Here is a 15,656-nt window from a genome sequence, read left to right as displayed (position 1 = left end):
CCTACTACACAAGTCACAAACAGGTTAAAACTCAATAGACGAAAGCAGACATAAAAACTAACTCAATCAGGGATAATCAAAAGGTAGACTTAAAATGGAAACATTTCGCAAAGTTGACTTATTTAAAATAATTTTTCCTAAAATTTATTTTCAATACATAAACACTCTTTACCTTTTGTTTAGATTCTATTAACCTTAATATACGTACAAAAATGAAATTATGTACTCCTCCGTTTTGTTTTAAATGCAACAAATGATAATATTATTTATGAGATATAAAATATTCATTTCTTGCATTTAAAATGAAACAGAGAAAGTGTTATAATATAAGACGGAGGGTAGTTATTAACAAAAGTACTCCCTCTGTTTTTTTATATCATTCTCACTTTTCTGTGCGCGTCTCCCAGTGCACTTCTTTGAACTTAAATATCTTTCATTATATATTAGTAAAAACTATAACGATTGAATATTAATAATCTACTAATTGAGAGGAATCAAACAAGACCCCACATGACTATATTTTTTCTTATAAATTGAACAAAATTGAGAAGATTCTCTCTAAGTATGAATAATGTCAAGATTCCAAGTGAGAAAGATTAAAAAAAAAACAGAGGGAGTAATAAAGTAAATTTTGTTACCCGTTCCTCACAACTTTACCTTTTATTATAAGATGAAACACTCGGCAAAAAGGGGAGCTCAAAACAAAATTGGACCTCGACAAGTGAGAAACTTTGCCGGAGTTGATGAACTCAGATAATAAGACGGCAAATCAGCTTCAAAATTAAGCCGGAATATCTTCAATTCGACCCATCTCTTTCATATATACAACTCTCAACATAACAGACTCACTAAACACCCAACATTATACCGAATTCAAGTAAAAGGGTCGGGTTTCACGATTCAATTAGTCACTCATGGGTCGACCACCCACCCATGGAGCACCTTCTTTCCGGTTTCACCCTGCTGAGGTCACTCTTTTCTCCCTCTTAATTCTGGGTTTATATCGAATTTCATTTCTGGGGTTTTATTCGCTTTTAATTTTATCTTCTTTTAATTGTTTGTACTTTTGAATGATTTATTTTCCTTTGTTTTATATTTTGGTTGACAAGTAAATTGGATGATTGGATTTTGGATATTTGTTGTCTATTATGTGTTCTTATCTCTTGGTTTAATTTTTCTATTGTTGCAATTTTGATCAAACTGTGCCCTTCAAGATTTTTTTTTTATTTTGTCAAATTTGTATGTGTTATAAGAAAATATGGTAGTCGTGAAATGTACATTTTGTAGGAATTAAAGAAGACATTTTTTTGGGTTTTGAATTTGGTAGAGATGAGACAACACATGATGCGACGTGGAGAAAAATTAAAGGGTTCAATTCTTGTATTTTGTGCATGGGTCTGTAGTTCAATCACAGATTTTCCTTATACATGGGCTTTGTTTTCACTGTTTGCCCGAATTTTCGAGTTTTAGTACTGATAACTGAATGAACAATTCTGGCATTCTAATGGAGATGCATTCGGCTTTCATGTAAATATTTGTGTTTTTGTTTCCTAAAGGCGGTTGGCGAAGAATATGTACTCAGGTATTGATGCTGGTTTATGCTTTTTCTGTTGTATTTATGCCAACATTGGACTCTTTGTATTCTTGACTTGTTGTCATTGGTTTCTTTGTTAATATAGATGATTATTGCATTTGGTAATAGGATTATTGAGATTTCACAAATTTCAGTATCGTTTACTGTTCTGTTTGAAGCATATGCTCTTCTGAAATTGACCTTGTCTTGTTAGTGGACGTTCTCAGGAAAATTCTTATATGCTTTAATTTCAATCTTTAACATACCATGACTATTGTTTGTATTACTTCACCAATTTCAATTGTGAGTCACCTATCTTAATTATGGAAGAGGGATGCAGAACAGATAATATTATATGGTATTTGCTTATTTTTTAAGGTTGCACACATGGAAGCTGTTTTACGAGATCACGGTGGTCATGTTCCAGCTAGGGAGCATCTTGTGGAACTAGCTCAGAAATTCAGGTTTGTTGTTTCTATCAATTAAGATTAGCTGTTAATTGTATGTTTGGTTTATCTTACTGTGGGCAGCCTAATTGAGTGTAGTAACTCGCCGGAGCGAGCTGGGAAAATCACAGTACAAATGAAGCAGGTATAAATTTGATTCTTAGCCATCAATGCACAATTATCATTGTTTTTTTGGGGTGGGGGGAATCATCGTTTCCGCTTATAGGACAATGTTTAATCATTTTGATTCCTGTTCAAGGTCTGGAATTGGTTCCAAAATAGGCGTTACGCCCTTAGATCAAAATTGGTCAAGTCACCTAATCCTCGAGATATGCCACCTAATCCTCGAGATGAAGTAGCTGTAGCTCCATTGAGAATGGTGCCTCCTGCTCCCCAACAGACACTTGTACCATCAGGTAGGATCAGTTAGATCACCAAGCATGCTGTACCCTTAATATTGTTACTCTATGGTGGTAGGCACCTTTTTTAGATCTATGCCAGAAAATATTCATGTCTTTTCTTTTGTGATATTCCCGTGCCCTCTTTGGCATCATGTTATAAACATGTTCTAAATTGACGGATGGCAAACTTCTTATATTTCTCTCTTGTAAAGTAGCTGTGTTTCTTGGACACTCTAATAAGCAGTATTCACGCTTTCTACATAGCACCAATATATATACATACATTTACATTGATAAATCAGTTTTTGATGGGTGGATGGAAACGTGTACATGGGTGCTCTAGACCTGTAGTCATACTGATGATTTTGGCAGTTATTGGTAAGTCCACTGAAGGATGGCATACTTTATAATGACATCCCACATCGACATCATATTACCATACTAAGGTAAATAATAGAGGAATCTGCAGTTACTTATTACATCTCAGTAGCATCCAGAAAAAGGCGTGTCATGGCCTATAGTGATGTTTGAACACTGTGCTATCCTTTGATGGTTCCATACTTGGAGTGCATATGAAATATTGATGGACTTGGAGCACGTTTCAGTCCAAAAATTTGAATGCTACTGAAAGACTACTGTATTCTTTTTTAGTTGCATATTTAGGACCTTTAAGACGAGGAACTTTGTCCGTGAATTTGCTCAAAATGCTATTAAATTATAGTGTGGATTATGTGGAAGCACTCTTAAATTTTCTCTACTGTCTCTTTCCCTCTAATAATGAGTACTTTTCCTTTTTGGATGCCTCAATTTAATTTCCACTTAAAGTAGTTAAAACTTACTATCATTATTTTCATTTAGTTTTCTATATCACCTTACATTTCCTCAAGTGATTGGTTTGACACATGCTTCAATTAAGATAATACAATTTAGAAATTAGAATAAAACAGTGCCATTTTTGGCATGTCATACAATGAAACAAATTTTTGATCTTTCTTGAAGTTTGAAAATTTCTGATTGTGTGTTTATAATATGGGACAAAGGGAGTAGTAAATTGTACTCCCTTCCGTTTCTTTTTAATCTACACATTGTCGCTATTTCTATTCTGGTAATATGTCTCATCTACTTTCTCCTCTTTTTCCACCTATGCATCCACTTTTTAATATTTTAACCCACCTGTTAATTTCTCTCTCTCACTTTTATACTTCCTCATTAGTTCTCCCCATAGTTCGAAAATACGGTTCCGTTCACGATCGCGGTAATAGTCACGGTGATGCGGGAACTTAGGATGATGCATTGTTGTACCCCCAAATATCGGCTTAAACCATGAGATCATTTAGGGTAGTATTGTGGGAGGAAGATTAGAGTGGAAGAACAAATAAATACACCCCAAAAGAGAAAGTGGGAAGAACAAAAAAGAAAACAGATAATAGTATCTTATACTATAATGTACTACACATTAAGACCATTTATTGGTTGTAGTTTGAGTGAAGTCAAACTGCGACAAAAAGAATTGGACGGAGGGACTATAAGCATGAAATAGCATTGGAATTTGAGGTTTTACAAACATGGCATCATTTTTACTCTCAAGAATTCAATTAAAGTACCTTTGTTGTCAATCCTTTTTGAATATGTGCTTCTTTGTTCGAGAACGCATGGTTTGAGCTTGATAATCCTGAATAAATATTATGGTGCTCTCTTTATGGTTGACAATATCAGGGAACCAGGTTGAAATATGTCAACCTCCTTCATGATGAAGGAAACGATAATTACTATAATATTCTTTGCCCATTGCTATAGAGTTCCTGAAAAGAATAAAAGAGATCTAAAAATCAAACTAGCAGACCATTTTGTTGAAGAGCAAGATTAGCAAAAAGAATTCTGTAGATAGGGCTAGTTAACTAGTTATTACTCAATTCTAGTAACATTAATGCTGAAAAGATGATGTAACAGCTTTTATTCTTCAGGCAGAGCCGCATAAGTTGAAATTGCAACACAAACAATACATCAAGCCAAAAAAGTATATAATTCGACAAGGATAAGATTTGATAATCTGCCCGTAGAAAGAAAAAGATCTGGTAATCTAACTTCCCAACGTGAAGTAAACCCCCACCCCCAAACACACACACGAAAAAAAAAATTCTAAATTACCCTCAAGATCTTGAGGAATTGTTTCTTTTCTGCAAAAACTTGCATATTTAGTATAATAAGATTCTAATTTTATTTAATTACTGAACTTGTGCTGCTTGAGTATGAGAAGAGTCAGTGTTATAAATTATATGGTCGACAAAATCATTCCTGCTGTAGTATATGAGGGTTGGTTGAAAGTGAAGATTGACATATATAGATGAAGATTTTGAGCAAGAAAGATGAGGGATAAATTTGTTGTTTCCTGCTTTACAGTGATCAATTCACTATTTCTTTTGCTTAAAAATGCTGGTACAACAACAATTGCAATCCAGTATGGATCCCATTTTAGGTAAGATTTGGATGATCCAGTTGTATGTAGCCTTACCCCTTGCCTATCTTAACCTAAGGGAATTTATGAGACTGATACAAAATTATACAATAAATTTAGAACCTTTCTCCAATGAAATTAACAAATAACAATAGTGAGAAAGATGAGTAATGGTGGTATTATTTGTAGTATAGTAGTCATTAAAGTAGTACCAGCCCAGGGAATTAAAACTCTCCCGTTCCGTTACAGAACGGCCGTTCTGTAACGGATTTTGGATTTGCCGTTCCGTGAAATCCCGTTACGGAACGCCATAATAAAATTCACATACTTCTCGCCGCGTTGTCCGTTCCGTAATGCGAACTCGCCGCGTTAGAACGATTTTATCCCCGTTACATCCGTTCTTTTCAAACATTGGCCAAATTTTTTTAATGATTTAATTATATATTGAGGAAACATGATATTCTATTAGATTTGATTATATTATGTTGTAATAATGCTTCATAAACTAAAAAAATGCAAATAAGGTTAAAACATATTAATGTGAATTTTTTAAAAAAATTCACGCCGCGTCGGCCGCGAAACGTTCTATTTCGCCGTTACAAGCCGTTCCCGCGACAACGCGACCGTTCCCGGGAACGCGACCGCGACCGCGAGCGCATTTTTTTTCCCTGTACCAGCCTAATCTATTATCTTCTTTGAATTTTCCTGTACAATTGCTTCTGTGTCTTGGCATTTCTAGTGAAGGGGTATATTTTATGTATGCTCTAGCATAAAGGCATTTTGTCTTTGTTTTACACATCCTCTACAGAATTTGTTCGTCAACTATGATATAATTGTATAAGAAGTGTGTGTCTGAATTGTGGAAGGTTTAGTTGACAAAGTGGCAAAATTTGAAAAACATTTCACTTTAATTTAAGCAGTAAAAAATAGTCAATGGCTGGTTTGTTCAGCAGGGGAACTGCAAAGGGATTATATATAAGGCACTAGGCAGGCTTTTGACCCTCCTCCCATTGGATTAGAGGGAAAGAAGGAAAATGGTGGAATGAAATCCCGAATATTTAATACTGGCCAAATTTATTTCCTGATTTGTCTTCCTTTATTTTGCTTCCGATTTTTGTTGTTTCCCCTTTCACCTTTTCTTTTACCTTCTGTTTTCTGTCTCTATATGCCTCTCTCCCTTTGAAGGAAACCTTGGGGCTTTGCTTACCATCAGATCTGGTGACATGAAACAATCTGTGTGTGTGCAGAAAAACCCAATGCCTAAAATTGGTAAGGTTTTCGGTTGAGAAGAAAACCCAGCAGCTTGAGTGATATCTTTCATTTGATATCCCCCTGTTGAGTGATTTGTACCGTGAAATAGGGATATGTGCTCGTTCCATTGTCGATTCCTCTTGTCCATTTTTAATTCCACTTGCTACTCAAGTTAGGGCCGAAAATCCCTTGATTTTTCTCCTCCTTTCCTCTCTATATCCCCTAGTATGAATCTAGCCTGATTGTCTGATGCTTTGGGAGGCAATTGGAAAGTTTCTTGAATGTATCAATAAATTTGCTCTGAGTTGTGATATAATGAAAGCCAGTTAGTGTGCAATTTGGGTGGGGGGAAAACCTTTCTGCGGATATATAGTTTTGAACTTCAGTTCGTAGTTTAATGTATTAAACTTTTCATTCACTTTCTTTTGACTAATGTGCTCCATGTTTCTTGTTCTTTATTCTTTCCTGTACCATAAATATATATATTTTTGGTATATCTTTGCAATATATTGTCTATTGAATGCTCTATGCTTATTCTATGTGTAATTTGTGTCAACAAGTGATTTACCTGGTATCTGTAGGAGTTGTACTTTCGAAGACATTTACAATAACATGTTCTTTGCATTTTTCCCCCTTAACAAGTCTAGCATTGCTTGTTAGGTCATAATGTAGTAAGAAATGCTTCTGAGAATCCTCCAATGGAGTTCGAAGCGAAATCTGCTAGGGATGGTGCATGGTAAGTCAATTTTCCCTTTATTTGGTAGCTATTAAGGTTGAATTAGTCATCTATTAGCTGTTCTCTAATTGATGCTTGATGTTTCTATTTGTTAGGTATGATGTTCAAGCATTTCTTTCGCATAGATACCTTGAGACTGGTAATCCTGTAAGTGTACAGTGGTCCCTCATTTTTCTTTTTTTATAATTCACTAGAGACTAAAACTAATGAAGTTTGATAAATCCATGGCTTTGCAGTTTGTTCCACTGTCAAATAGAAAAGGAGTACAAGAAAGACTTGGTTGAGGGTTTATAAATAAAATAAGAGGGTTTGAGGATCTTTCCTTTGTGTCGTTTGTTCATTTATTTCCCATTTCCCTTTACTTCATTCCATTTTGCATCCCTCTCTCTCCTAGAGCACATATGGCATGTGGAGTTCCCATATTCATCTTTTTTTCTTATAAAAGAAAGAATTGCTGTACCGCCGTCTTTCCACCCCACAGTTGCTCCATTCCTTCACTACTTGTGATTTGGTCTGGATTCTTGAGGCGAACAGGATGATGGTGATTCCATCCCTAGATGCTCGATCAAAATTTAAATCACTTCTGCTGGAAATTTTAGGATCTAGAGAAATCCTTTGACAAGTTCTAAACCATATACCTTCATAAGTCTTAACAGTGTGTAATCCCATGCAATTTTTTTTTTTTTTTTTTTTTTTTTTTTTCCCTCAAAAAAAAAAAAAAAAAAATCCCATGCAATTTTTTCAACATCACTTGTTACATATAAAAGGATTCTAATACCGTATCATGGGGTTTGGCAAGAGATGATGGGATGAATAAGTTGATGGTAGCATAAAAGTGATGTAAATATACTATTGTGATGTCTGGATATCATAATGGGATTGGTTGCTACAATTATGAGGGCATTTGAGGAGACTTATCAAGTTGGTTGTGAAAATTATTGTGTCATAATGGTGGTTTATGTTGTTATTGTATTTTTTGAGAAAAAATAGTGACTTATTTTTCTATCAAGAGTAGTTAACTTATATTTTTTAGAGTATTATGTTTTTTTCCTCTAAAAGGAATAAAAATAAAAAAAGGTTATGGGTTTGAGCAAAATCATGTGTAGCGTAGTGCCATATCACCTCCATTGGAAATGCCATGTGGCCAAGTCATGTAAAATGATGTCTTTTGAATATTGTATAGATGACAAGTGATATGTAGTAGAGTCTTGTGAAAAGCTACATCTTTCTGAATATATAGTATGGATATACATATACTTGCTTACCAAAAAAAACTAAAATATGAAAGTAAGTTATAATTAGAATTTTCTATAGTACTTCTATATTAAATCATTTCGACATTCTTCACTACCTTGGAAAATCATGAATAATCATCACAAATAAACTGCCGAAAACCAGACTCCTTTTAAACGAATACCAGAATCATATGCTCCTTCAAAAAAAAAGTTTTACCCGAAGGACTTGGTGCATTTGCCAATCCCTAACTTTGAACATTAATATCTTTAATTATGTAAAGTAAAGATTATAAAAAGCTGATGAAGAAAAATATACTAAGACCAAGTTAACAAGATCCGGTGACTAAGTATTAGTTTTCTTATGTAGATATAATACTTTAAAAGTCAATAAGCTGGAAATACGAATGAACTGAGATCAGCTTGGTACTTTGAAGTTTGATCAACTAGTAATATAGCTGGTCTTGATGCTATTACAAAGACCCATGATAATATTTTTCTTTATTAATTCGGATTCTAGTAAGTTGGAATTTGACTGGCTTAGGGTTAAGCTTGTGTACAATTTAAGCTCATATGTGGTTCATTGCGGGATAATGTTTTTCTTCTTCATGATTTATTAGCTTTTGATTGATATTGCTGAGAAATATTTGAATTGGCAAGATCTTGCTATATCGTGATGGTCAATACCTTTCCCATACGATCTGTATCATTTTATGTATCTCATGGGTTTCAGGAAGTTCTAGTCCGCTTTGCTGGATTCGGGCCAGAAGAGGATGAGTGGGTCAATGTTCGCAAACTTGTCAGACAGCGGTCTCTCCCATGTGAATCATCAGAGTGTGTTGCAGTTCTTCCTGGGGATCTCATACTCTGTTTTCAGGTAAGAGTTGGTCATTTTGTTTACATAGAGGTGGCGATATCTTCTAATGTGCACTTGTGAACTGAAAATATTATCCAGGAAGGTAAAGAGCAGGCTCTGTACTTTGATGCTCATGTCCTTGATGCTCAAAGAAGGAGGCATGATTTAAGAGGGTGCCGGTGTAGGTTTTTGGTCCGTTACGATCATGATCAATCTGAGGTACAGCACCACCTCCATGCAACTTCTTTATTCTATGCGTCATGCACATGGAGATCCAGACTTGTTGGGTCTTTATATCTTTGCAAAAAAGTGGCGCCAAATTATAGATATTACAGTTTTTTCTAACATTTATAACGGATTGAGTGATACCTGCAGGAATCATGTTATTTATATGGGTATGCAACAGAAGGTGAATGATAGATCTTACCATTTGTTAAATGCAAGTTCTGGCTATAATTGGGTGCAGTTGTTAGATTACCAATTTGGTGGCTTGAAGTTTTGAATTTCTTAGGAAGACAAAGATAACCAAAAATATAGAAGTTGGGTAATGGGCGAGGCAAGGGGATAAATCCCCCCGGTGACCCCCTAGCTTCCCCCCTTGACCCCCTAAGGGGGTTTGGGTCTGGTGCATGCAATCACTAGACATTAAACTTCAACCTTTTAATTTCGACTTGTATGAGTATGGTTTAGGGGTTCGTTTCCTTTTCTAGTCCTCTGTTCGTATCTGGAAGTTTTACCACGTGATAGGTACAAAAATATTTCAGTTTACTCTATTATGCACTAGTGGACAAAGTGACTAAAAATCGTTGAACACAGTGAACACCTGAAGAAGCTACTATTCTTTCCTCAAGAACTAAATTCGTGCTATAGGCTAAGACCAATTTCACAGTTCACCACTTTCTATATTTACTTACATATTTTTCTATGTTCTGTAATTGTCATACCCCTTGGTTTTGTAGTGTTGTATTTGGCTCTTTGGTCTAACTTTTTCCGTAAAACCTCTTTATTTTGGTGAGTAATAAGATGTTATTTGCCATAAATATGTCATACCCTGTATTCTAACTAAGAGATTCACTTGCAGATTTACAGTTTCTTACTAATTCTTTTGTTTCTACTTCTAGGAAATTGTGCCCCTAAGGAAAGTCTGTCGTCGACCAGAAACTGATTACAGGTTGCAGCAGCTTCATGCTGCAAACGAATCAGCATCTACATCTGTTTCTGCAGAGTCCAAAAAGGCTGCAGTTGACCCTACTTCGAGCAGCACATTGCGGGTGGGTAATCTTAACCCCAGTGCTGCTTCTGCAATGCCTGCTCCAATAATTATGAATGCTGCTGCTGTCCAACATCCAACTCCAGCTCCAGCTGTGGCTGCGGCTTCAGCTCCGGCTCCGGCTCCAGCTCCATCTCCAGCTGCGGCTTCAGCTCCAGTTCCGGCTCCGGCTCCAGCTCCGGCTCCGGCTCCAGCTCCAGCTGCTGCTGTTGCTCCTGCTCCTGCTCCTGCTCCTGCTCCTGCTCCTGCTCCTGCTCCTGCTCCTGCTCCTGCTCCTGCTCCTGCTCCTGCTCCTGCTCCTGCTCCTGCTCCTGCTCCTGCTCCTGCTCCTGCTCCTGCTCCAGCTGCTGCTTCTGCTCCTGCTCCTGCTCCAGCTCCAGGTTCAGCTCTAGCTCCAACTTCAGCTCCAGGTGTTCCAACTGCAGCTCCACCTCTAGCTGGAGAACTAGCTCCGGTTTCTGCTCCAACTCTGATTCCTGCTCCAATTCCATCTCAAACTCCGACTTCTACTTGTTTCCCACCCGAGGCTCCAATTACCCCTCCAACTCCATCATTGACTCCGACTTTTACACCAACTCCACTTGCGACTCTGAGTTCTGCGCCGACACCACCCACAACTCTGAGCTCTGCTCCAATTCCATTTTTGTCTGCAATTTCTGCTGCAACTACATCTGCATCTGCAATTTCTGCTCCAACTATATCTGCATCTGCAATTTCTGCTCCATCTCCATCTGCTCAGTTGTCGGCTCCAATTTTCACTCCATCTCCAACTCCAATGCCGAGTCCAATTTCTGCTCCAGCTCCATCTTCAGCTCCACCTCAAGCTCTTACTCCAATTCCGATCTCTATGCCAGGTGCACCTCCAGAATTGAAAAAAATAGAAAGTGACAATCCAAGAACATCAGCTGATGAAGCTTCTGCTCAGGATTCTAATAATAATGTCGGTGCCACAAGCATAATAATGGAAATTAAGAAGGAAGAGAGCAGTAATCCAGAAAATTCTTTGATCATAGGAAACAGCAGCTCCCAGGGAGAAACATGTAATAATCCTACAGTAACTGTTCTTGAAGCAGAAAAGGTTGGAAGTAGTGAACCAAGTGAACCTACAATGCCAGTCAGTACTGCAATAACTGATGGTGATCCAACTGTGTCAAAAATGGAAGAGAGCAGCAATGTGAATGTCTCAGCTGAGCATACCAAGGAATGAAGCAGTAGTTATATAGTTTAGCTTAGGTTAAATTAGTTTTTTCCTTTTGTTATCTCAGTCTTTCTCCACATTTCTTGAAAGCAAGCATTAGTTGACTGTAATAGTGTATGTAGTAATACTGATACAGTATATTCGTCCTCTTGTTCATGAGTAGCCCTTTATTTTAGTTATAGGCCAATAGAGGGTAGGCTGGGACTTGGGAATGCTCAAGTTAAAAAAATTAAAGAGCTTTTCTTTTTCACTAGGATTTTTGTTTCTTGGACAAAATTAGCTACATTTGTTGATTTATTAACACAATAGCAAATGCTATTTCTGAATGTCCTGCCCAAAGAGATTGTATGGTGAACCAAATCTTTCATAATTTTTTTATCCTAAAAAAAGTAGCCTGATAGAAACTGCTGGCAATTTCCTTAATTTTGCATGACGACTCGCTAGAGTGAAAAGGTAAGATTATGACATGATGCAATGTTTACACTCTAAGGTGCACCCAAGTTTGTGCTAGCACACACCTAATTCGTAAACTGTTTGCTCCCTATTCTCTCCATCTCTTTTGTATTCATACTCTTCGCATTTTCAGAACTATCAATGCACATTTCTAAACTTTTGTATCCGTATATACGAATAAGTAGAAATTAGAGCATGGGATAGGTCCTTTTCTATGACTTTATTGATAAGAGTCAAAGTGTCTGGCCAAATTTTCGTTAACTAAATCTTCTCTTATGATGTAATAGACTAGCCTAGAGGGCAGGGGTATTTTAGTAATATACGCTAGTTAATATGTTAGCTTGGGTAATAAGACAAGTAGACTATAAATAGAGGAAATTAGAGAGAGAAAAGATCATCAAGAAAAATATTGGAGAGTTCATTTTAGTTGTTAGCTTTGGGAGTGTGTCAAGTCACTCGAAAACTTGATAAGCTATCTTTTTCTACTGTTATTTCCATTATTATCAATCAAAGATCATCATCTTCTTCCTTAATATTTCTGCTCAAATTATCAGTTCATTACAAATGGTATCAGAGCAGTACGATTCAGGGAGGTTAAGTTGCTGATTTTTTTTATTTCAAAAAAAAAAAAAGTCTGCAATGGAGTTTACCGGAACTCGAGTTTTTGACATAGAGGAGTTCAAAAAGAACTTCAGTGAAAAGATGGACGAGATCTCAAAGCAATTGACAGAGAGGTTGTGCGAGGACATAGGGCGCATAGTTGATAGGGCATTGGCTCCAATCAAACGTGAAATAAAGATGATTAAAGAGGAGCTCAAGGAAGAGGCCCTCGAGGAGAAGGAGTTCTCAGTGGAGCAGATTCAACAAGAAGATGAAATTCCAGCAAGCAGGCAAGAAAAATCGACGAGAAGAATTTCTGGTGAGGAGGGCAGTAGTCCTTTTGATGGCTACAAGGCAGTGGGCTCTGCCTCTGTTGTTCTCGGTGGAAGGAAGAGAAAATTATTTGAGAAGGGAGGGGCTGAATGCAGTGGTTCCGGTGGAGGCCCAGGCTCCTTGGCCGGCGGTGCTCGGGGTGGTAAATCTGGAGATCTTTCACCAGATAAATTTAGGGGAAGCAGATCTTGTGGTGGTGAAGGAGTAGCTACCAGACTTTGTCATGGTGGAGGATGCTTTAAAGAACACCGGTTAGGGAAGAGCAACACCTTGGAGATTGGTGGCAAATGTAGTGAAATAAAAGGTGATAGTGCAAACAAATTTATCGGTGGAGATCGAGGTGGTTTTTGTGGTGGTATATTAGGTGGTAAGGCGAGTATGATAGTCGGCAGACCAACTTTATGGTTCGAAAGAGCCGGAGGTAGTGGTCTAGGGCTCGTCGCCACTAGAGGAGGTGAGGGTTGCCACGGTGGTCCACATTCCATCGCACCCAATTATTCGGAAGGGGGTGGCTCCTATGATATTAGCTTCAGTGGTGTTGCTTGTGATTTCTCTAAGATTGGGAACGTTGGAACTGGAGGTGGCTTCGGCGGCGCTAAAGGTGGTGGATCTGAAATCCTCGCCAACAAGTTGTTTGAGCGCGGTGGTGTGGGTCCTGCTCGAGGCAGTGGGTCTGGTAGTGCACCCAACAACTTCGTGGGTGGTCCAAGTAGAATTATTGGTGGATCGGGTGGTGGTGTAGCCAAAGCAAACACTGGTGACATTGCCGGCAGGAGAATATTGCAGTAGATGTTTTTAGGATTTGTGGAGTACTGGAGAAGCTTCACAATGGGGAGAAATCTAGAAGAGGGAAGTAAGGGTATTCTTGTCAAAGCTTTAAAGGATGACAGCATAATTAGGCAAGGCACGTGTAATTTTCCAATTCTGTTGAAATCTAGTTCTTCCTTTATGACTCTGGTAGGGTTTAGAGTTGGGGCCCACCTATTTAGGCCCTCCAATCTTTCAACTCATGAGGCCAGCTTTGGGGTTGGGCTTTTCAATATTAAATCCACTTCTTCAGCATCAATCCTAAACCCCACCATTGAACCTCACTCATCTTTTATTTCCTTCACCGATCTCTCACAAGAATACCCCCTTAAATTCTCTAGCCCAAAAAGTTACAGCCCACTTGAGTACAATGATAAAGTGCTCAAATCTGACCAACTGAAGTTTAAACCCAGACACCCCACCCAATTCTTCAACCCCTATTTTTCATCTCTTAAACCCATAGCTCCATCACTCTCGCCGCCCAGCTTTTCTACCTCCCCACCAAACTTCTTTTCAACTCCCTGCAATTCGCACACTCCTCTTCCCAATCCAACTTCTACCCACTTCACTCATAGTCATACATGTTCACTGTCTGAGCTGCTGAATTCTTCAACCATGTGCAAGTCACTTAAGTTGCTGAAATCAATGCTAGATACAGAGGAACTCAAACGACAAGACGAACAATGTTCCAAAGATGGTAGTAACCACTGCTGCCAAGGCCGAGAATGGAGTGCAAATTACTATCCACCTTGAGGACAAGGTGAATATTTGGGCGGCCGGTATTGTAATAGACTAGCCTAGAGGGCAGGGGTATTTTAGTAATATACGCTAGTTAATATGTTAGCTTAGGTAATAAGGCAAGTAGACTATTAGAGGAAATTAGAGAGAGAAAAGATCATCAAGAAAAATATTGGAGAGTTCATTTTAGTTGTTAGCTTTGGGAGTGTGTCAAGTCACTCGAAAACTTGATAAACTATCTTTTTCTACTATTATTTCCATTATTATCAATCAAAGATCATCATCTTCTTCCTTAATATTTCTGCTCAAATTATCAGTTCATTACATATGACTCTAGAAGAACATTTTATTAAAGATACACTAAATATGGAATCCACGACAATTGTATCTTATATGTAACTGATAAAAAAAATTAGATATATCAGATCAAGAACTTATCTCATTATTCTAGACGAACATTTTTCATATATATTAAATGTGGAATATGGGACAACTTTATCTCACATGTAGCTAATTAAAATTGAGTGATGTACTTCTTTGTGTTTAGTTTGTGTAATCAAACTCAAACCTCACTAAAAATACTTTTAGCGTACTGATTTTCCTTACCCTTGCTCCAACTCGTAAAAGTCTTTTCTTGTATAGCTGGGATGGTGAAATTACCTACTTCCTCCGTTTCAAAATAGATGATACATTTTGACTTTTCCACTATTCATGAATGAGGTTTGACCATGCATTATTTACTATTAGGTAAAATCAAATGTTATAATGTAATATGTTGTTGGATTGGTCTTAATGTATATTTTCAGAAAATCAAAATTTTATACTTTACTCTAATACATAATTAAAGATATTAGTAGTCAAAGTAGTGCATCGAAAAGCGTTTTAGTCAAAATGTATCATCTATTTTGAAACGGATGAAGTATAAGAAATTCGAGACTTTTTATTGAATAGGACACGTCATCTTACCTACCTAAATAGAAATGTTAAGAGTTTTTGTAATAAAAACAAGGAAAAATGGATCAGAATACCCCCAACTTTGGGCGGTCCGCTTTTAATACCCCCAACTTTGGATTATTTTTAAATACCCCCAACTTTAGGGGTGGTCCGCCAAAAATGCACCATTTACCTGTTATGACCGGATGAACTGGTAAACCAAAAAACCTCCCCCTCTGCTCATCTCTCTCTCTCCTCTCGTCATCCCCCCACCCCCCACCCCCCACTGCCACCTTCCCTGACCACCACCATTTATCGAATTCCCCCTTTCCTAACCCCCTTCGAAACCCCTACCTGCACCTCCCTCGATTTCC

General features: G+C 37.6%; 2 protein-coding genes across 4 annotated transcripts; both read left to right on the top strand.

Moving 5' to 3' along the window:
• The first annotated feature begins 675 nt into the window (after positions 1–675).
• On the top strand, positions 676–11,744 carry LOC104891450 (vegetative cell wall protein gp1). 3 transcript variants are annotated; one of them, XM_057394200.1, is made up of 9 exons: positions 676–968; positions 1,952–2,037; positions 2,119–2,164; positions 2,279–2,435; positions 6,787–6,862; positions 6,958–7,009; positions 8,828–8,971; positions 9,050–9,169; positions 10,072–11,744. In XM_057394200.1, the coding sequence occupies exons 1-9, from the start codon at positions 915–917 to the stop codon at positions 11,425–11,427; spliced, it is 2,091 nt and encodes a 696-aa protein (XP_057250183.1). In that variant the 5' UTR covers positions 676–914; the 3' UTR covers positions 11,428–11,744. The 3 variants fall into 3 exon arrangements, with proteins under 3 accessions (XP_057250183.1, XP_048497927.2, XP_057250184.1); XM_048641970.2 differs by having other exon boundaries at positions 2,104–2,164; XM_057394201.1 differs by lacking the exons at positions 676–968; positions 1,952–2,037; positions 2,119–2,164 and adding an exon at positions 4,385–4,495 and having other exon boundaries at positions 2,295–2,435.
• Positions 11,745–12,510: 766 nt separating this feature from the next.
• Positions 12,511–13,593, top strand: LOC125496494 (uncharacterized). Its single transcript, XM_048641969.1, has one exon. The coding sequence runs from the start codon at positions 12,511–12,513 to the stop codon at positions 13,591–13,593; it is 1,083 nt and encodes a 360-aa protein (XP_048497926.1).
• Positions 13,594–15,656: the final 2,063 nt, after the last annotated feature.

The sequence above is a fragment of the Beta vulgaris genome, chromosome 4 (assembly GCF_026745355.1).
Source record: "Beta vulgaris subsp. vulgaris cultivar EL10 chromosome 4, EL10.2, whole genome shotgun sequence".
Lineage (NCBI taxonomy): Eukaryota > Viridiplantae > Streptophyta > Magnoliopsida > Caryophyllales > Amaranthaceae > Beta > Beta vulgaris.
This window is presented reverse-complemented; position numbering and strand designations above follow the sequence as displayed.